Genomic DNA, 22,141 nt, shown 5'->3' on the forward strand with positions numbered 1-22,141 from the left:
TTGGTCTACAGGCACGTCTATCAAGCAGGGCGGCGGGACGCCGCGCCAGGATTGGAGGACGCCGGGGGAGGGGCGGGGCTTAGCGAGGCGGCCGCGGGGCGGGCTCACAGGCTACTCCGACCCCGCCGCCGGGAGCGGGCGGAGCCGTCCCCTCCGCGCCACGTGACCCGGTCGGTCACGTGCGTCGCAGCGGCCGGTGCCCGCCCCGGCCCCTCGCGCGCCCCGCCTCAGGCGGCGCCATCTTGCTGCCCGCCCGGCGCTGCTCCCCGCGCGGCGGCGCCGCCCCGTGGTGCTGAGGGGGGGCCGTAAGGAGGGGTGCGGGGCGGTGTGGTGGCAAAACAGAGTAGGGAGATGAAATAAATGTATTGCCTATTGCAAGCTAGAGAAGCGTGAAACAAAAAAATTATAAAAATATCTTCCATGCATCCACTCTTGCACCTCCTCCCCCTGAGCGACACGGGAACAGGGAATGGGGGCTGTGGTCAGTCCCTAACGCTTCGTCTCCACCAGCCCTCGGCCACTCTGCCCCTGCTCCTCTCCATGGGCCGCAGCCTCCTCCAGGCCACATCCACCTGCTCCACCGGGGGCTCCTCCACCCACGGGGGGGCTGCAGCGTGGAGATCTGCTCCGTGGGGGACCCATGGGCTGCAGGGGGACAGCCTGCTCCACCGGGGGCCTCTCCACAGGCCGTGGGGGAGCTGCTGGAGCACCTCCTCCCTTCTTTGCTGGTTTTGGTGTCTGCAGGGTTGTTTCCCTCATATTTTCTCACTCCTCTCTCCCAGTTTTTGTTGTGCAGCATTTTTTTTCACATTTCTTAAACCTGCTCTCACAGAGGCACAAACACTGCTTATCGGCTCACCTCTAGCCAGTGCTGGGTCCCGTTTGGAGCCAGCTGAAACTGGCCCTTACCTAACACGGGGCAGCTTCTGGATTCTTCTCACAGAAGCCACCCCTGCAGCTTCTCGCTACCAATACCTTGCCACATAAACCCACTAAAAGCAGCAGGGCCACCTGGGGAGCCTGGCCCAGCTGACAACCGCAGGTGGCTTCCTCATGGTGCTGCTCGATGCCTGCTGGCCCCCGTTCTGTGGTGCTGAGGGCACAGAGAGCAGTTCCTTCACCTCATGGGAACTCTCTTCATCATGCCTCTGCCTGTTTTCTGCCAGTGTAATTTAAGCTAAAACCTCAGCCCCTTTGCTGTGTTCACAAACGCTTTTGGTGACTTTGTTTTCTTTTCGGCCCAGGGCAGCTCCCTTCACTGTGGTACCACCACTGAGGAAAGTCATTCAGCAGCTTTAGGTCAGCACCAATTTAGTACCAATAGTACCGCAGTTTACACTTTCCAGTATGAATACAGACTTTTTTTTCCTTTAAAGAGTTTGTTTCCAGTGTAACTTAAGTGACATAAAGTTTACAGAATATGACCTCAAGATCCATTTCCTGAAAGTTGATGCTTAGCTAGTGGATTTGCACTTGCTCTGGTGCTGTTGGTTATTTGCATGCAGGACAACGTTGTACTTCCTCGCTGAATACCATACTGATTCTCAGGCCCTCTCTCCAGTTTATTACAGTGAACCAAATGGGAAGAGTAACTGCAGTTCTCCACAGCTTTGTGTCATTTTCGGTTTCAATAAGGAGGCTCTTTATTCAATCATCCAGGTCGATAATGACAATAATAAATACTGCTTACAAATTCTATGATTTGTCCTATTTTGAACAAAAAACAGTGATAACCATTATATGACTAAAGTTCATCTTAACATGATCTCAGTGTTGGTTTCAACATCATGTGCTATGATTACCAGCATCTAGAGATGCAATTTCTCCTACACACCTAAGACCTACTACTTGAAAAGACGGCCATTGGGTTTATTTGATATGATTTCTATTTAGTACATCTATAGTAAGTGGTACTTCTCTCTCTCTTTTACCTCTCCCCCGAAGGGACAAACCATTTATCAGCTCTCTGTCCCATTAGCTTTTATGATCACTGGGAAGGCTTAACTTACGCTGAACACAGTGAGTCATTCCCACAGGGGAGTTGTCCTCTAACAGCAAGCAAATCATTGGAGCACTGCAGCATGTGTTTTTACAACATCTTTTCCACAAAAATCCCCAGATGGCCATTTAGAATTCTTTTAAGCACTAATGAAAGTTGAGGACCCAGCCTTTCTTTTCTCTGTTTGCAATCTGAGAAGATTTTTTTTTCACATTTGTTTTAAAGGGTGCTCTGCCTTAAGCTATAGCTTTGGGAATTATCTAATAAAGTGGTAATCTTGACTGGCACTTTACAGAACCACAGAATATCCTGAGTTGGAAGGGAACTACAGGGATCACTGATTCCAACTCTTGGAAAAACCACCCCAAAATCAGACCCTATGTTTGAGAGCGTTGTCCTTCTTGAACTCTGGCAGCTCAGTGCCATGACCAATGCCCTGGGGATCCTGTCCCAGTGCTCGACCACCCTCTGGGTGCAGACCCTTTCCCTAACCCTCAGCCTGACCCTCCCCTGTCCCAGCTCCATGTCGTCCCCTCGGGTCCTGTCGCTGTCCCCAGAGAGCAGAGCTCAGCGCCTGCCCCTCTGCTCGCCTCGTGAGGGAGCTGCAGGCCGCCATGAGGCCTCCCCTCAGCCTGCTCTGCTCGGGGCTGAACAAACCAAGGGACCTCAGCTGCTCCTCATACACCTTGCCCTCTAGACCCTTCACCATCTTTGTGGCCCTCCTTTGGACACTCTACATTAGTTTTACGTCCTTCTCATACTGCGGCACCCAGTACTGGAGGTGAGGCCGCACCAGTGCAGAGCAGAGCAGGGCAGTCCCTTCCCTTGACGGGCTAGGAATGCCGTGCCTGATGCACCCGGGATATGGCTGGCCATTTTGGCTGCTGGGGCACACTGCTGGCTCATATTCAACTCACTATTGACCAGAACCTCCAGATCCCTTTCCATGGGAAAAGATCTCTCCAGCCTCTCGTACCCATTTAAAAATCTAGTTTTCATGATTGAAGGAAGAAACTTGAAAAGCATTTTCCTTTAAGGGGAAAAAAATCTTTAAAATTGCGGTCAAAAAGCACTAATCTTTCACTAATTTTTCTAGAGTATGACTGAGATAAAGCTCTTTAATGGGTTACACTGTAAGCAATGCAACGCAAAATCAGAACAGCAAAGTTACCTTTGACATAGTTCCTCAAAAACCTTTCAGATCATCAGTTTTTAGTCATGATTTACAAAATTGCTTTTCAGGTGAATACCTGGTGACTTCATAAAATTTGGGCAACAAAATTGCTTTATACTTATTCCTATCTTCGCTGCTCTGGTAAGTCCATTTCCAAAAAGGGTTTTCAGGTTTGGAAGTTGGTGGGAGATCTATCAAAACGTCTGCTTTTGGTGTGCATTGCTTGTGCTGGCTTTGGATAACAACCAGATTTTCAACTTGCCTGCTTTTCTTTGAGACACTTTGATTGAGAATGCTGCTATAGTAAAGGGGTATATTTTCTTTGAATAATGAAACGTTAGTTGTTATTTTTTGGCATAAATATTCTAGTTCCTTTACGCAGAGCCTGGCCTGCTCAGCAATGCTTGGGCTTGTGCAGCAGGCATGCAACAACCAGGTAACAGCCATAAGTTCGTATCACTCCCACTGACATGAAATTGGTTAGTGCTGCTGTATCCCACTCACAAGGTGTGGCCCACCGAAGGTGTTTGAAAGAACAAATCTATGGCAAGGAGGAAATTCCTGTCTCCATTCAGTGTATCATCCTGAAATAGCCGCTGCTCATTTAAGGTGGTGTGAATTATTACAGCATGATAACAGTTTGCACTATCTAGTCCCTTAGTCTGCCTGAAGGAGAAATAGCAAGAAGGACTAAAAGGATCACATTCTCAGTCTGAACTTCTGGTTCTTCTGGTTCTCCTTTTCAGTACTTCTAAGAAAATACCAAAAATTACAGAGTTGCAGCATGTCTTTTCAGTGGCATGGCGATCAACATACACGTGCGCTGTATTCTCATAAAATACCCAGTCACGTTCATTTCAGGATAATGATCGTAGCTGAGCCCAAAACTGCCTCATACTCTCGCACAAATAATATAGTCAATAATTTCTATTACAATGTAAAGCTTAAGCTGTGAGAGACAGCTTTGTTAGAACCACCTCCTGATCACATTCCACTCCATATACCAGGTATGTTGTCTCGATCTTTTGATAAATGTTAGAGTGCAACTAAAATTCTGACCAAGACAAATGCTGTTCTGCATACATTCCTCCTTTGAGAGCAAGTGCAGGAGAACAGGTTGTCTGTGACCATTATTCACTATGTAATGTGATTCTGGATTAGTACAGATTTCAGTATGATGTAAGGAGGTAATGTGTTCTACATAGACAAGAACATGCTGTTCACCTGACACTTGAGAAGAAAGGTGGTTTTAAGCAGAAAGTACACAAATTTCCTGTAACACCAAGAAAGAAAAGATTTTCAGTGTGGATCCCTGTTTCCGTGGTTTTCATTCTCTCTACCAGACTGGCCGCTGTCTTTGTATGGCTTGAGGAGGATATCTCTGTTGAGCTCCTAACAAATAAAATTTCTTGTTGGGCAGGAGGGGATGAGTTTCACAGGGTTCCTCAGGTCTTGGATCCCAGATAGATCCCAGCCCAAACATAGACTCAGAAGAAGGTGGAAAGGATGCTTTCGTCCTTGTCTTTACTCTGAATATTTTGTCTCTTGTAAAAATATATATGTATATGTATATATATATATATATATATATATATATCTTTAAAATGTAACATGTTGTTTATAACAAGAATTAGTTGTCTGTTCCAGTTAACCAAATTACCTCATATTGCCTACCTAGTCTTAATCAGAAGATAATTAACTGATTATTGGTTTACCTGATAACATATACTTATAAAGTTCCTTAAATAAATATCTGCTTTATGGGAATTAATTACATTTTTTATTTCAAGACCCAGGTGCTGTTCTGGGGAAATCAACAATATAACATGAATGACACAAGGCATCAGTCTCTATTCTTTGTCAGTCTGCCAGATTTACAAAAACTCTGTGCCACTACAATAACACTGAGTTCCCAGTTACCAGAAAGTGAGACAAGGAGCACACAGATAAAAACATGCAGGTAATGAATGTTGAGGATTATTATTTTCAGAAGCTGCTAGTGGTTGCTATTCAAAGATTTTATTAGTACTACTAGACTTAACTGTAATATAATTAGTAGTAAACACTATAAAAGTGTTCCAAGTAATTTAAGTTGTTGGTGGGGGACTTGCTAGGCATTGGAAAAAAAAGCAACAACTATTGTGTTTTTAAATGTGATCATCTAAAACTAACAAGACCACCTACTTGGAACTGATAAACAATTAAAATTGTTTTCTGTTAACATGCAAATTTGGGTTGCTTTAGAGCATCCAAATTTTTGCTATTGAGCCAAATCAGTACCATCTTTTGAGCTATTGTAAACGCTTTATGTAGGTTGAGACTCAGTGAACAGAATACTCAGAAAAAGTATGTACTCTGCTCAGTGCTCACAAACCTTTATATTGTTCCCTGTAATAGTAAAGGGAAGAAATGAGAAATTCTGCCAAACGGAACGCTTTGAGGCTTTGAGGCTAGTTTGCCAAAGGCCTGTAGATTACATCTTAGACCTATTGTGAGTGGTTTAAGAGCAAGTGACTTGGACTAGTCCAACCTACTACACTGAACCACCAAAAAAACAATTAAAAATGGAATGTATTTGGTTGAAAGGGTAAGGAAAAGAAATGTAGTCTGATAGAATAAGATATGGAAGTTTATTGATGATTTTTTTATGCCTTCTTTGTAGACAGTTATTATTCCTGTATCAAGACATCCTTTCTGCACCTGTTATTGGAACACTAAACCAAATTTCAGCTGTAATGGCGGTCAGTAATCACTCTGCAAATAAGTATATGTAGTTATATGTGATGTATGCTTCATTAAAAAAAAGTGTTGTGTTTTTTTGAAGACAAAGGATAAGCAAAATTACTTAATTCAAAGCAAACTTCTACTCGTATGCATTAGTATTGTGGATGACAGCTTAGGTCATTTTTTCTTTTGACAAAATGACCTTTTCAGATGGTGAACCTTTTGTGGGACAGAATGGACTCAGTAAGATGCCACTCAGCTCACAATGAGATCAGCAGGAGCAGCTTCTGCCATTTTGTTTTGGGCAGTCTTTTGCTTGCTTGGTAATATATCCTTACCTGGAAATGAGATTACATTATGACAAATGCCTTGAACTTATTTTAGCTATCATTCTCCTTTAAAATACAGGATCTGGTATTTTCTTTAGTATTCCTCAGTATGTTTTTCTAAAGTAGAGACACTGATGGACCAAAATTTACTTTATGATTTGATAAAACACCCCTTAATTGCAGACACATGATTTCTATTTATTTTATTTTTAGATACCATTTTACAAATCAGGAATATGTCAAGCCTATATAGAGAGACAAGGAGCTACCGTAAGTGCTGAAAGATGTCACATTTCTTCAGATTATTAGGCATTTCTGTTATTGCTGTTACCACAGATGAGTATGTTTCATAGGACATGCAATTTGCTCTGCAGAAGCCAAATATCAGGTTAAAAATAAATAAATCTGTCCCATAGACAAAATGTCTCCTAGGAATCTGGGTGTAGTAAGTATACTTCATCAGAGCCAATCCATCATATAGGTCCCATATATTCATCAATTCATCATATAGGTCCCATGGGTGAGGGTGTTCAGAGAGCTGAACTACCTTCCCATTCATATTTTGTTTCTGTCCAACATGTATAGGATTGTCACAGAGGACCAAACCAAACCAAGACAAAAACACAGAGAAGAAATGGAACCCAAGAGCTTAACAACTTTTGTTTTCAGACCATTATTCACATGCTTTACTATCTTGTATGCAATGTTTATGGGGTTTATGATGGGTGTACTGAAACTGCTAAGTCAAAAAAAAAACCTGATTGCAGTCAAAGCCAGTAGCTCTGGTGATTTATTTGCACAAACTGTTGGATGTATTTTTCTTGTTCCCAGTTGTGTAAATGCATGTCTGCTTTTTTAAAGACGTACTGCTCAAATACGGTCGCATTACAAAACTGTTTTATGTTCATTTGTGTAACTGACTCATCATGGTCAGATTTTCCAAAACCAACAGATGTTTAAAATGCCTATATTTAATAACCATAAGCGGCAAGCAGATCTTTGCAGAATCTCATTAGAAACCTCTTGAATGTGTATTATTTAGATCTTTTTAAGCCCCCCCCCCCCCCCCCCCTTTTTTTTTTTTGCTTAATATCAACAGCAGGCTGTACAGGACAGAGTCAAATAGACAACTAGTACTGCTATACTGCTAGATGAACAAAGCTACATTCACATATCATTCTTGTGATTGCAAGTGAATGTCTCTGGTCTTGAGTTTGACAGCAGAATTAATATATGTACATTTGGGGAGCTATGGATGTTATCTGGAAAGAGATGCGTACCTAATAGAGTATTCCATACTTCAGCCAGCCTTTTCCCCGACTCTTTTATCAGCTGTATGAAACATCATATGAATTGTAGCAAACCTTACTCTGATGACCCATGAAATCTAAATGCCTACATTGAATATTGTGCGAACTGTCCTTTGTAGCTGTGTAGATGAAAAGTAAAGATGTGTAACACTGGGATTTGGCTCCAAGATACAATAGCAGTGTCTTTGGTAAAACTTTCACTGAAGCTTTTACAAAAGTGTATTGAATGATTAATGTTTTACTTCTCCTTTCTTACTGCTGTTATTAGCTGGAAGAACCACAAAGAGTTAGTCCAACCATTCTCCAAAACTGCCTCTCCTACACACTTACAGCCAGACTTGCACCCATGTGGAACAAGGCTGGTCATCTCTTGGTGCAAGGTAATTCACCTGGGCCAGGGATCAAGCATTTAATTTTCAGTTCGTTATTATTGCATTTTTTTTCCTAAGTTAATTTCCATATTAATAATTTACATAATTATTTCATTATTCTATTTTTATTTGATTGCATTTTTATTGTTTCTTTATCCAAGTTAACAATCCAAAATGATATATCATTCACTTTTGCACTTCCTTATCCTGTTATTTGTAATAGACAAAATAATTATTTCGACTGAATGCAACGTACCAGACTAATCATTTCCAAAACAAATATTGTTGGACAGTAAATGTCTTCTAAAAACTCAGCCTGTTTTTCAAATTCATGCTTTCATCAGTGGCACTTCTGCACTTGGATTGCATGTTTTTCTAATACAGAAGTGTTTTTCTGTCAGACCATCTCCTTTTACCAAGCTCTGTCTTTTTAGATAGAAGTTCCTTTTCCTAACACCTCTACCCTAATTCCTATCTAGGGGTGAATTACCAAGGTGTGGACAAATATGCATTTCAGATACATGTGCTCTTACTAAGCAAAGCAATTGTGTAGATCATTTAAAATATACATTGAGAATAGTGCATGTTGTCTTATTTCCAGTCACAATATTAGCAGTGTCTTTGTTTTCAGTGTCTTCAAAACCTATAACTTTTTAAATGAAATCAGCTTTCAGGAATAACAGCTAGAAGTTGAGGCCTAGATGGTTGCTGATACAAAACTGTCTTCAGGAAAACATTGTCTAACAACAATGTGCTCCTGGTGCATACAGCTTGTCTAATCATATCTATGCTAAATCTGGGGCAAAACTCATGATAGATGGTAAAATACATAGTAATACTATACAGGTTTGCTTTTGAGCTTAAGAAATGTATTGACTCTTAGTCAATTAAAAATAATTCTATGTTTAAATTCCTTTTTTGGGAGAAAAAATTATGTGTAATTCTTTGTCCATTAATATCCTTCCATATATCTTTCTTTTAATTAAGAAGAAAATGAGTCAGTGAAAATTTAATTGATGTGGAGGATTTTCCTCTCTGTAAAGGGACAAACTTTTTGTCACTCTTGACACAAATAAAATCATGTCATTTCTTTGTTTTTTGCATGAGAGCATTAGGCATACATACAGTTTAGAAAATAATGTTTATGTATTTTGTTTATTAAGGGAAAGATTTTTTGTCTCGTACAGGAAAGCAAAATGCAGTTGGTAAGTACAGTTTTCTGTAAGTGGTAAGCCTGTGTGAGAAACGTGTTATTATATGAACTTATGATTGAAATACCCCCATGATCTTCATCTTATCAACACAATGTCTTTTGGTTTTCATTCTGAACTAATCTCAGTCAAGTTAGATTTGATGGTTGATAATTCTTTGTATGTAATAGTTGTCAGCTCAACTGCACCCTTGAAAAATTACCCACAAAAAAAAAAAAAAGGTAACCTTTCTACTATTAATCTATGTCCATAGATTGAAACCTACCATTAAAACATTATGGTTATAACAATTAAATGCACTTGCCTAAGATTACAAGTCTTGAAAGTGATGTGAAAGCCCGATAGTAATAGATAAGCAAATGAACTAAACTGACTGTACAGTGTTTGTTGTTTGCAAAATTAAAGGCACAAAGCATGCTGCTTAGCTATTGCAGAAAATACAAAATTAAATTTGTATTTATACATCCAGTGTAAAAATTAAAGATTACATTTTGGGATATTGAAGTCTACATTTGCAACAGGACTATATATTCAGGAATTTAATGCATTCAGTCCCCATGTTAAAGCTTACTTAACACTGGGTGAATATTCTGGGGAAGCATCAATAAGTGCTTGCCTTTCTCATATATATTGACCATTTTTGGATGTGTAACACTGGGTTTGATAACTGAATACAGCTGATGGTTATTTTTATATTAACTACATTTGCTTTGAAAATGGGTATTTTTTATCAATCATATAGGTGTCAAACATCTGGTTGAATATACAACCATGGGAGCCATACACCTCACCTTCATAGGGAGGTGTATGGATTGTAATTGATTATTTTTATTTTTTTTCCCACAGTTAAAATGCAATTAATTTTTATTTCCACGCCTAGGAAGTTTTGCATTTTGATTTTCAAACTCAGCATTTTGACTAGCAGTTATTTTAAATAAACATTTGGTTTAGCTTTCTAACAGATGTATTATAGTTCAAAACAGGGCTTTGGACTTTGTTTTTATTTTAGTTCTAGACCTCAATGTATCAGAGACACAGCTTTGCATCAGTGTGGAGGCTTGCTCAATTCGGTTACCACCCCCTGAGGTATAAAACAGTTGCATTTTCTGTGGCTGTATTTGTCATGCTAAACTTTATCTTCTTTTCTGTAAGGTGACATAGTATTAGTGTGATGGGGAGGGAAGTGCTTATTTCTGACTGTGTTAAGACAGTAATCACAGTCTGATTTTTGGGTGGTCCTTTGGGGACCCAGGAGTTGGACTCGATGATCCTTGCCGGCCCCTTACAACTTGGGGTGTTCTATGATTCTATTGACCATATACACCGCTTTTGAGTGCATAACACCCGTATGTTACCTTTATTGATGCATTCTAGCAAGCATAACAAACATCTTTGTAAAACAGATTCTATTTGAAATACCTCTTGAAAAACCCTAGCAGATTATAGAAGTCAATTGTATTTATGCTTCTAGAGTTCCTTCTAGCAGTGTTTTCTAGAAGGCATTCACAGTCTCACTGTAATACATAACCAGTTTTGAGTAACTTCTTAAAAGTGAAGCTGCAGGTAAGTTGTCAGCACTATGTGTAAGGTCCCTGGATATATTTTTTTTCTGGAATTTGCTTCATTTTCTCTGTAGCTGCCAAAATACAGGAGCAGCCTGTACCATGCAGCTAGAGAACATAATTAATAAATTAATAAATCATAGTTGAGGTTAAAAAATGTCTGTCCTTTCTGACAGCCGTGTTACCTTTGTTGATAAGTTCATGCATACAGGGGCATATTTGTCAGGCTGGTTGGTTTCTTTCCAAAATTAGTATCTCAGATCCCAACTCTTCTTTTTTAGAACAGAAAAATAAGATTTATTTTGTGAGCTAGTTGGACAGCATAAGTATTAAAGCTGTCTTTATGAATCCAATTACAAAATGACACAAAGTAATAATAGAAGTGATCACGGTGTGACTTCATTATCAGTTTGACCATTTTCATACTTTTCTAAAACAGAAATGGCTAGATATTCTTCTCCAGGAATAAATGCAAGCCTTGAGAGATCATAGAAAGAGAATCTCTGTTTGATTGGCTCTGACAGTCAATTTTTTCCTTTGTGAAAAAGTATGGTGTTTTGTGACTTCTCACAGGGTGAAGCTACATGTCTCATTAATTCTGTTGCTGGGATCCTTGCACTTGATTAGGAAGGATGGCACAGTTACACAGTTACTAGACTGTCAAACATGAGTTTCTGGGTTGATTTTTTTTTTTTTAAATGCATAAAAGTGAGACAGTTTGAGTTTGGGAAATTTGTTCTGTACTGTTATTTATTAAAGCACTTAAATTTTAAATCTCACTGATTTAAGTAGCCTTTAAAACTTGTACTTATGTAACTTTGGGCAGTGTAGGCTCTAGCATAAGATAGCGTGCAATTTGACAATGAGATATCTTATGAAATAAGCAGGCTGTGAGTCCTGATAGGAGAATAATAAGGTCTAAGCTTCACTGTATTGTGATATACAATTCTTTTTGAAATTATAAGTTTTGTATTGTTATGGAGATATTTGCAAATACCTTTTTTTTTTCCTGTTTTAAGCTGGAAGATTTTGATATTTCAGCAAATGCCATAAAGCTGTTTGCCAGCAATGAAAACACAGTTATTCACAGACACTCCATATTAACTAACTGGTGCTATGTTTTGCCAAGGTAGGCATCTGTTTTAATTCCAGCAGAAGCAAACATTTCCTGTAATGTATGACATGCAAATTGCAAATTTAGTACTAGTGATAAGAACACATCTGTTTTATAGACCGTTTTACGTTCAAGAAGTTTTCTTTTAGGTCTCAATGTTATGGAAAATGTGAAAGAAAAGTTAATGAATCATAAATTACGCACCTAAGTATCATTTCATTTTTAGTAAGCTCTTTGCTAATGTGACATGTAAAAATGTTACTTGTCCTCAAGTATAATTATAGCAGAAAGAGTCAATTTAAAGAAAAAAATAATCATCTTTGACACAAACTATTTTCACCTCTGATTTTCATCACAGCTGTATCAGGTGTAATGATACATTTTCTTTTGTTCTATACTCACTGGTAGTGAGCATTACAGATGAGACTAATCAGACTGGTAGGTTCCAAGCACTTTTCCATACTTCAGCAAATATCACTATGGTTTTGTCATAAACAATATGAGCTAAAGATGTTAGCTCTCCTAACCTAAAAATAATACATACTTTCAATGCCAAAAATAAGAATTATTTTTGTAAGAAGTCCAATGTATTTTCAGCTGAGTTTTGAGACATCCTATGTAAACATTTCTTCTTTACCTGTGCACAGCATGAAAATGGGTCAGATCATAAACATCAGCCATGTAATTCCTCCAGAATCGCCTTTCCGTTCATATGAGGAATTTCAGATGCACTGGAAGAATCTGGTAAAAAAAAAAAAACATATTACTGTATTTTTCCTTCCTGCTTTGTGGATATTGAATTTATATTTGTATTACACATTTGTGAGTGTCCTTTAGTGTTTGTTTGTGGTTTTTTTTTTTAGTACGGATATATTCTTCCAGAGGATCTTGAAGAGAGAAAAATATACTTGAGTGTTTACTTCAAGCCTATAGGGGAAAGGTTCTTTACGTATCCTTTGCAAATATTTTTCTTATATGCCCTCTACTACTCTTCTATCTAAGACCTACCTTCTCATTTTTGATAACACCACATTTTCTTCTTCCGTAATTTCATAGATGTCACTGGAATTGTTTCATTAGACAGTTAAATTAATACTGTGCATTGTTCCTGTAAAAATATGTCCACCAAAGATTCATTTTAAAGATAATTTTCCTGGTAGGAAAGACTTGACTGAAGATTACTTATACTGAGTAATCTTTATTGCAGTAGATCAGTATGGTATAAACATATTGAAGTCCTTTGACTTTCTAAGCTTCAGTCCCTTAAGAAAGTAATGATTTTGTTCACCTTGTTGAAATATGTTTAGACATGCTTATGGTTTGTTCCCAAAGAAGAAGATTCATAATGATAGAAATGTAAAGAACCGTGTTATGTATCCCTGAACACTATTCAGCTACCCTCTAAGTTGCATTCGAAGCCAACCAGTGCAGTATTTTGCTAGAATGGATTCAGAAAGTGTGTTGAACTCTTTTATTTCTGATCTGAAGTGTAAGTTTTCACATCTGTGTGGATTTCCAGTAAAGATGACAAGCAAGGCACTTTATGCTACACAGGAACTCTCCAGGGCTCCAGTATGTGTAAGGTTTTTTTAAATAAACTTACTAATGGCAGGTAGTTTGCTTATGGTATGCAGTAGTCCATATCATAGTCAGAACCCAGTAGTAGCATGGAGGTATATTTTTCACAATGAAAATTTATCTTCTTTTTAGTAAATGTGTAATCTGGTATATATTTCTATTTGACACTGTTATATTGTTGTTCACATGATAAATACAGTTTTTAAAAAGTTGGGGTTAGTATTACAGCATTAATTAGTTGCTGTCAGTTTGTGCTGTTCTGTTGTCCTCATTTTGCAGTTGGGTTTCGAGAACTTTCTCACACCTCTTCCATAAAAATGATACTTAAAAAAAATGGTTTTTAATTTATTTTTAAAAAGCAAACTGAGGAAAAGATAAAATTGCATGGATTTAGGCATTTAAAAGCACTAAAACTGTAAGATTTATTCTGTGCAGTAAAGGAAAGGAGGCAGGCAATCACAATGCCTGTAATTTGAGGTTTTAACAAAGGCTGAGACTCAAATTTCTTTGGTCATAATGTGTAAGAGGAGAAGTAAAGTAATTAATTCTGAACAAAGAATACTGACAGGAATGGCAGAGATTCTGAAATGGTATAATCCTCTTTGAAAACACAGTTCCTGTTTATGGCTCCTCCGTGATCAAAGCTAAAATGGCTCCTCCTTGTCATCTGCAGTTTTTATAGATATCCAGGCTCTCTTTTGCTTGGAACGTCCTTAGAAGGCTTAAAAGACAAGGAGCACTGTCAGAAAAAGTCTCTTTGCAGACCCCCCTCAAAAGGGCATTACCCAACTGGAAAGCACTAAACCAAGATAATGGCTGTAATTTAAGTCTTTCCTTCTGAGAAATATGATATTCCAGCATAGTTTATAAACAAACAACCGGGGGAGGAGAAAACAAATCTTCACTTGCAATGACAACAAAATACTGCTTAAAATACAGATTGCTCTAACTCAAAATGGGAATGCATACAATTATACATTGTAGTGTGTATCAGGTATGTGTCATATAGTGATGCATTAGGTGTCACTGTCAAAATTTTAAATCCAGTTCATTCGATGTAACAACTCTTGTTGTATTGCAGGAAATAAAATCTAGGCATATGAAATTGGCTGATGAGATGGTTTGTGTAGTATCTCTAACCCAGGCTCCTCCAAAGAAACAGACTTTGCCCAGCGTTTCTTCACCATGCAGTACAGAAAATAGCCACTGGATGGAGTGTTTGATCAAAGAGCCAAAACCACATATTTTTTCGAGTAGCAGAAGTATGGAAAAGGTTAGCGTTGAAGTAAAAGAGCAATCAGTGAATCAGAGGCAAATATCAGGAGTATCAGATTTATCAGCTCTGAAATCCTTAGGAATGCCTGTAAGTTCAGCCTTTGAATTGCCCCGCAAAAAAGTCAACAGAACTATACCAATTTTCAAAGGAAAGTTAATGCAAATGAACGGAAAGACTACAAATCAAATTGATGGCAAGAAAAGAAAAAATGCTGAAAGACATTCACCAGTAAAAAATATGGGTGCTTCCTCTTCTGCGTCGACTGTTTGCAAGTCCAGCATAACTCAAGTTTACAAACCTGTTCAAAATACGTCAGGCAAAATTCCTACCCACAGCAGCTTTATTCAGATAATGACTGAGAAAGCCTACATAAAACAAGGTGTATCTGTATTTCAGTGGAAAAGAGAGCCCGGTGGACAAATGACTACTTCTGTTTATTCTGATAAGTCAGCTGCAGGTCACAATTCAGGCCAAGAGAGTCACAATAAGGCAAACTCTCCTTCCTTTCTGAAGAATGGTGGGCCAGTGATTTCGAAATCTAACATCAGTCCAAGCCTGAATACACATGCATCTATTACTTCCAGTTCAAGAAGGGGAAAAATGTTTGCAAGTCCAAATGCCACTCAAGTTCTAGAGCAACAACACCAGTCAAAGAAAGCACATTTGCAGATTTGTAAATTAGACAATGGAATGACAAATTGCAATTTATCACAGCAACAAACAAATGAAGGACCAGGGTTAAATATTCACAAATCCATCTTAAATGATACGATGTGCATCACCAAAAACAATGAAAGGAAAGCATCTTGCAGTTGTAAGGATTGTATTGCAACAACCTGTCTTCATTCCAGACCTAACTGTGAACAGGTACAGTAAATAACACTCACTCTCACTGGTTGTCACAAATTCTGTATATTCTAAAACAACAATAAGCAATAAAGAGTGTGACTTTTATGATGCTCCACCAACATTCTTGATATAGTTTTCTAAAATTTGTACCATATATATATATGCTTTCATCCACTGCTGGTTTTTTTTTTGTTTGTTTTTCCAAAAGGGATTATTTACTTTGTCCTCTGAGATACACACTTTTTTATTGGGACTTTTAAGGTGGGATAATTAGTTTTAATTTCTTTAAAAGAGTTTATCGGCTTATCAAGATTTGTATAAGGAGAGTATGGTGAATTTTTTTGTATTCATTCTGTCTTCTTACCAAACCTGACTGCAGTGCATATAGACAAACATGGAAGATTTTGAAAATACAAGTTTAAACAAAGTTTAACTAAAATCAGAAGTTCCAACAAGAAGACTACCTACTGCGCATAGTAGGTTATCTTTAAAGGTCCCTTCCAGACCCTAACATACTGTAATTCTTTGGGCATAAGGAAAAAAATCTTCAGAGAGAGCGTGTTTAAGCACAGGAACAATTTGCACGGAGAAACTGTTGAACTGTTACCCACTCAAATTCTCTAAATGTGACTGGGTGAGATCCAAAGCAATGTGATCGAATTTTGAAGTTATCCTTGATTGGAGTAAAAGTTACAAATAGATGACCTCCAGGCATCCTTTATAGCCTAAATTTCTATGATTCTGACTGCATTTTAATAAAATAAGTAGTTGAGCTGATTTCAGTGCAGTTTTTATGAGGATGATGTCCCGCAGATTGAGCACATGGGTACAAATGTGTTTATCACTGTCTTCACCTATATAATGTAATTGCAGGATTATCTCAACTTTGTGTTATTAGCGCGTATTTTGCCATTCCATGAGCACAGCCCTTCAGTTGTGTCAGTTCCTAAATGCCAAACAATCAGAAATTAAACAGCATAAGATTATTACCATCTGACAGTCACAGATTAGCTTTCAGAGTGTGAAAACATGCAGCAGTTGCTAAATGGGATAAGTAAGGTTATCAAGATGATGCCTGGGTTGAGGAGCAATGAGGTTATCTGAATAAATCATGTTGGTGTTAGTGGTGATAAAAATTATAGATCGGGATGTGTTGTGTTGATAAGATCTGATAGACAAGATAGTGTGGTTTTTGTTTCTAATAAAGGTACAAATGTCTTTATTTTAAGATGTTTACAGGAAAAGAAAATCTGAGATGTGAGGAAACACTGGCATCAAAACTGACTTACTCAACGAAGGAGAGCAGCATGGAAGCATCAGTAAAGAAAGGTGGTGCCAGAAGGAGACAGGTAAAAAACAAACAAACAAACAAACAACAACAAAAAAAACACCACACATACACACCTTAGCCCAGTCTATGAGGACTTGAATGAAAAGATAAAAAGGAAAATGTCAGTTTTATCATTTTATCATGTTCCACTTAAAATAGGAAAACCAATAAATATTTTTGAGCCCACCCTGGGTGAAATGAACCTTAACCATCAGTTATGTTAATATTACTTCAAACACGCATCTAAAATGTTCCTCTTCTGCAAAAGGTAATACTAAAATGAAAGCATTCAATGATGGTATGTAAAGTAAATATGCTTCTGAAGCAGGTTTTCTGATTCTACAGAAAACAGTTTGATTCTCTCTAATTGAATTATGGGCCTTCTCACTGACAATGTAAATATCTCATCTTCAGAACTTGAATTCAGCATTATTCAGCAGAAATGAGCTCTTAGAGGCTACTTGTAATTCAGTGTGGGATTTTAAAAGATGTATTTTCTTATTTTTAAAATATATTTCAGTTGTAATTGTCTTACTAGCAAGAGCCAACAGCAGCAATTAAATAGCTTCTTAATACCAATTGGATTTTTTTTATGCCTTTTCCTCTGGATTCTGCTCTAACGTTGTGTGATGCAGTGTGTGCTTTTAAATTCTTCCTCAAACTATGTTTCCCGTGATTCTTACATACTGCTTTTACCTATCTCTGGGCTTCATTTCTGTTTTGCAATATCAGGTCTTTAAAACTCGGTTGTATCATCAGTTAGCCTTTCTTCCTTACAACCACATTCTTAATGTTTTCACTACCTAGAAATGAGGCAGATTAGCAAGGAAAAGGTCCTGCGTCTCTAAAGCTCAGTAGAGTTGTATGTTCTTATCTAGATATGTAATTATTTGTGCTAATAGCCAATTGAACATATGTGCAATTACTTTACAAAATAAGCCAGAAGGAGGAAAAGTTACATTTTACTCCCTTTCCACCCAGATTCGCTTGCCTTTTCTATTTTATCTGAAGCAATCCCATGACCATTAGAGGTCTCCTTACCCGTGCTCAGTATGAATTGCCTGTGCCTAATCACATGGTACAATATATAAACTTGTCAAACCTACTCCTAAACTGTTAAGAACTAAATCATTCAGATTCTTCCACTTAATTTGCATTTGTTAACATTAGGTTTGATTTGCCATCTTTTTGTTTTGTTACGTTTTTCAAGCCAAATGGGACAATTCTGGGGCTTTGAATGGTGATTAAAAGAGCACAGCCCGTGCTGTGAGTGCAGTTCAAATGGCCAGCAGAGCAGCCCCAAGGGCCTGCAGCAGGAACTGGGGAGCACCCTAGAGCTCAGGCTGCAGCAGGGTGGGGAAGAGGTGGTTTGGGGGACACCACCCAGCTGCTCTGAGCTGGCCCAGACCAACTGCAGCTGGGAAAAGCCCTTCCACACAGCCACAGCTGAGTCACTGCAGATGCTGCAGCAGCCAGGAGTCATTCTCACACACTGACACACCAAAACCAACCAACCAAAACAAAACAAAAATCAAGTAAAAATAGCTGTGGATATAAGAATCACAACCCCACGTGTCTGACTACTAAAGAGGGATTTAGACCATAATCTGAATGAAGTGCTGGAGGCCTTTGCCTTCCACTGGGGGTGACCGATCTCAGCCCCACCAGGGGGTGTAAGCAGGCTGGACAAGCACAGAGCTACTAGCAGGGCTTGTAGCAGCCCTGCTGAGATGGGGAAGGGGCGCTGTCCTGTCCAAGTCATGAATCACAAGTGACCAGCGCTGTTCCTCCCTCTCCAGGCAGGTCAGTAGTAGCACAGGTACCAACCTGAGCCCTGACAGCTGCTTTAGGGAAGTGGCAGGAGGTGACAGACAAGTCCTCGCTGGCTGACTGCCAGCACTGCTGCTGCTGGCACTACGTGAGGTGGATGCACAGCTCTAGGGAAGCCTCAGCTGGAGCCTCAGCAGTGGGAGAAGAATTTGACTGGGCAGCAATGGACTCTTCTGTGCTCATTACTCTGATCCCTCCTCCGTCCAGATGAAAATATAGTAGTGTTAAAGGGGATAGTAATAGTGTAATGGGGACACAGCTGAACACTGCATTCAGCTGAACCTTTCACTCAGAAAGGACTTTTTAGTTAGTATTACTGCTTTGTTGGCTTTCCTGTTGTTGTTTGTTTGTTTTGTTAACAGAAAGAAGAAGGTTCCTCAAAACCAAAGAAAGTCAAAAGAAGTAAGCCTTCTATTTAGGATGTCATGGAGTACTGAAAGAAAATTCTCGGTATGCTCATTACAGAGTTAAAAGAGTTTTCTCTTTGTTAAAATAACTGCACATCTATAATAGCTCCTTGTATTCATCTGGATTCTGACAGTGATATCAAATGTCTCCAGAGGAATCACTTTACTGAACAAATAGCTTCTAGAGCAAAATAAGAAGGTAGCAGAAGCCAGGATTCTTGGTTTCTTTGGACACTAGCAGATAAATAAGAAGGCATCTTGTACTTAGTGGTACTGAGAACTTGGCTTCATCTTGTATTTGGATTGGCTCCTTTTCTTTTAGACTAAAATTAATCTTTTTTTTTCTGTTGGTTTTCATTGGAACCCGATCTAAAGTTAAAACCATAAACCATTAAAGTGAAGTTTTGTATATTATTTAATATTGCTATATGTAATAGTGTGGCTAGATGCCTTTGTGGTGCCAGGATCTAATCCAAGGATGAACTGGCCCGTCATGCAAAATTAATGAAAATTAGTTTTGTGGCCAGATATCTGAACCCACAGCATAGACGGTTGTTGATAACTGTCTTGCAGGATAGAACAAGCTTTAGCATTGAATATTCCTTTGAATATTAAGGATATATATAGCATACGAAAACGCCTACTTTTATTGTTCTCCTTGCTTATTGCACATTACTAGGACTAAAATATGCTGGAAGCAGTAGCCTTTGCAGTTAACTATTTCAGAGATAAGTAGAAATGTATTTACTCAGAAAAAAAATACTGGTATAAACACAACAGTCATGACAGTACAGCATGACACAATAGAGTGAAAATATACAGTATGCACAACAAATAGAAAAATACAACAATAAAGAAGCAAAATATAAAATGCTTGTCTTTTAACTCGGTTTTTGGCTTCTACATAAGGGATAACGTGCCTGGTAGCCTAGCATGCATTTTTGTCTCAGAAGTACACTTTATATCCTTCCATTCTTTGCATGGATAACTTTCCTCAGAGGAACATATATATCCGTTGTATATCAGTTGTTCCCCCAGTCTCTGGGGAAGGCCATATTCAAAATAGCAGAGCTGAAGTTCCCAAGCCAATCGTCTATAGAACTCTTCCTGTAGCTCTACCCTTGTGTTGTCAAATGATCAAAAGACCTTTGGTTTTAGTTGACAAATTCCATTTAGCAAACAAGAAGCAATCAGATATAGTAGTAATAATATTATTTTACATGAAAGTAATTGCTGCCTTTGCTGTAAGGAAACTATATGAACACAAGAGGATGCAGGGAATTCGCACAACTGGAGTTATGTAAAAATTTTCATTAATTTTGTAATAAAGGCTAGAGCTCTATTGGACTGTTTCTTCTAAAATGTGGATTGCCCAAGGCTAATATTTAGGAATTTCTCTTGTGATTAGAAGGATATGGTACAGAAATTTCAACAAAGCCATCTTTCAAATGTTTTCTTGATGTGAAATATCAAGTTAAAATAATACCTTTTTGTATATTGTATAAATGTTACACAATCTGGTTTTATAAAGAAACACTTTCAACTTAAATTTAAAAACATTTGCCTGGAAATTATATGTGGTGAAAACATTTGTGTTCTCATTTTATAAAAAAGATTCTGAAAGATTTTAATCTTTCAATGAACAAGCAACTTTTTCTTTTATGAGGAAGGAATACTTATTTCCAAATCAGATCTACTATCAGATATCAGATACAATCTTTGGACTACATGCATTAGTAAGTTGTTGGTACCTAGATACTTGAGCCATGCCCCAAAAAGGAGATGCTACCATAACGTTGTTGTTGTTATCCTCTCCATTTTTCATTGCTGCACATTTGTTCCGGCTTAGGGATAATCCAATTTACTTCATGGTCAAACATTTTAAAATGCTGAAGAATGGTTTCTTCAGATTCTGTCTCTTACTTTTCTGTAGAACTAAAAATGTGATTGGGTTACCTGATCTCAGCTAGTTAAGAAGGCGTGAATACACTTCTGCAATGGAAGTTGCTCCCTCCAGCGTGGCAGGAACAGTATTTTGAGGGATTTAAACTTAAAGACCCAACCATAAGAGGAAAGACAACGCTGAGTATAGTGTGTATTTACCATAGCTTTATCAAGGACAGATTTTTTTTTTTACTTTTGCTGTGTAAAACTGCAAAAACAATGAACTTGAATGCTTTACATACAAACTTTGTAAAGGAAAATTAAAATACAAATTCAGAAATACAGCAGCATTTGTTTTTATAGTAGCCATACAGCTCTGAGTTGCCATTTGATTTCTTTTGTGATCTAAGCTTTTTCTGTGTTTTCCTCTGTTCAGGCTTCCAAAAGTACATTAACAGACTTGAGGATCTCTGAGCTTCATGAACTTTGCTCTGTTTATTTTGTGTCATTGCTACCTGTTTCTGGATGAAAAATGGAGGGTTAAATACATGCAGTCAAGTGAATCCATATATCAGCTTCATCTCCAGACAGTTTAGTTAATAATCCTCAAATGGATTTGTAAATTCAGCTAATTGCTTAGAGTCCTTGAATCACATTATGTCTGTCCTAGTACTTGCTTACATACTTAATCACTGTTCCAAGTTATTTTGAAGTTTCATCTATCTTTAGCAATTCATGCAGAATATGTGTAGCTGTCGCTTGAGTAATTTTATCAAAATAAATGTATCTTCAAAGACCTACTTGAAGATGCAGTTATAAATATGTATCTATGATTGTTATTCCATAATTGTTGTTTTTAAGTGAATATTATTGTGTTACATGGAAATTAAGAAGCAGATGTCACAACACTAGCTCATAAACTCAGATACTATACAACTGCAGTATAACATTTGCTTTGGATATACATCTGCAAAACTTTTTTTCTAAAGGAATTGGTACAGTGAAATTCTATGTGCTTTATGAAAACTTTATATTGTCATAGTTGTGTTTTTATTTACCTCATGTTTCAAATTAAGATTTTTCCCTACTACAACAAGATTTTTTTAATAATTAATATTTTCTAATGTTAACTTTTAGCATAGATCTAATTTAATGGGGCCACTGTTTAAAAGAAAGTGGTCACATCAACATAT

At 38.0% G+C, this 22,141-nt stretch overlaps 1 protein-coding gene across 1 annotated transcript; it reads left to right on the forward strand.

Annotated features, from left to right (window-relative positions):
* The first annotated feature begins 283 nt into the window (after window positions 1-283).
* C2H18orf63 (chromosome 2 C18orf63 homolog) lies at window positions 284-21,705 on the forward strand. The gene is made up of 16 exons (XM_072034823.1): window positions 284-1,299; window positions 3,242-3,314; window positions 4,964-5,133; window positions 5,836-5,914; window positions 6,440-6,496; window positions 7,805-7,916; window positions 9,071-9,112; window positions 10,128-10,204; window positions 11,700-11,809; window positions 12,442-12,538; window positions 12,658-12,743; window positions 13,189-13,366; window positions 14,454-15,515; window positions 16,727-16,846; window positions 19,020-19,107; window positions 21,385-21,705. The coding sequence occupies exons 3-15, from the start codon at window positions 5,000-5,002 to the stop codon at window positions 19,074-19,076; spliced, it is 2,211 nt and encodes a 736-aa protein (XP_071890924.1). The 5' UTR covers window positions 284-1,299; window positions 3,242-3,314; window positions 4,964-4,999; the 3' UTR covers window positions 19,077-19,107; window positions 21,385-21,705.
* Window positions 21,706-22,141: the final 436 nt, after the last annotated feature.

Source organism: Anas platyrhynchos, chromosome 2, assembly GCF_047663525.1.
Source record: "Anas platyrhynchos isolate ZD024472 breed Pekin duck chromosome 2, IASCAAS_PekinDuck_T2T, whole genome shotgun sequence".
Taxonomy (NCBI): domain Eukaryota; kingdom Metazoa; phylum Chordata; class Aves; order Anseriformes; family Anatidae; genus Anas; species Anas platyrhynchos.

Excerpts from the sequence above, each read along its gene's own strand:
- C2H18orf63 (XM_072034823.1), top strand. The coding sequence starts at position 5,000 with ATGAATGACACAAGGCATCAGTCTCTATTCTTTGTCAGTCTGCCAGAT. Across the intron at positions 15,516-16,726 it reads CCAGACCTAACTGTGAACAG|ATGTTTACAGGAAAAGAAAA; the intron begins GTACAGTAAATA and ends CTTTATTTTAAG. Across the intron at positions 16,847-19,019 it reads GTGGTGCCAGAAGGAGACAG|AAAGAAGAAGGTTCCTCAAA; the intron begins GTAAAAAACAAA and ends TTTTGTTAACAG.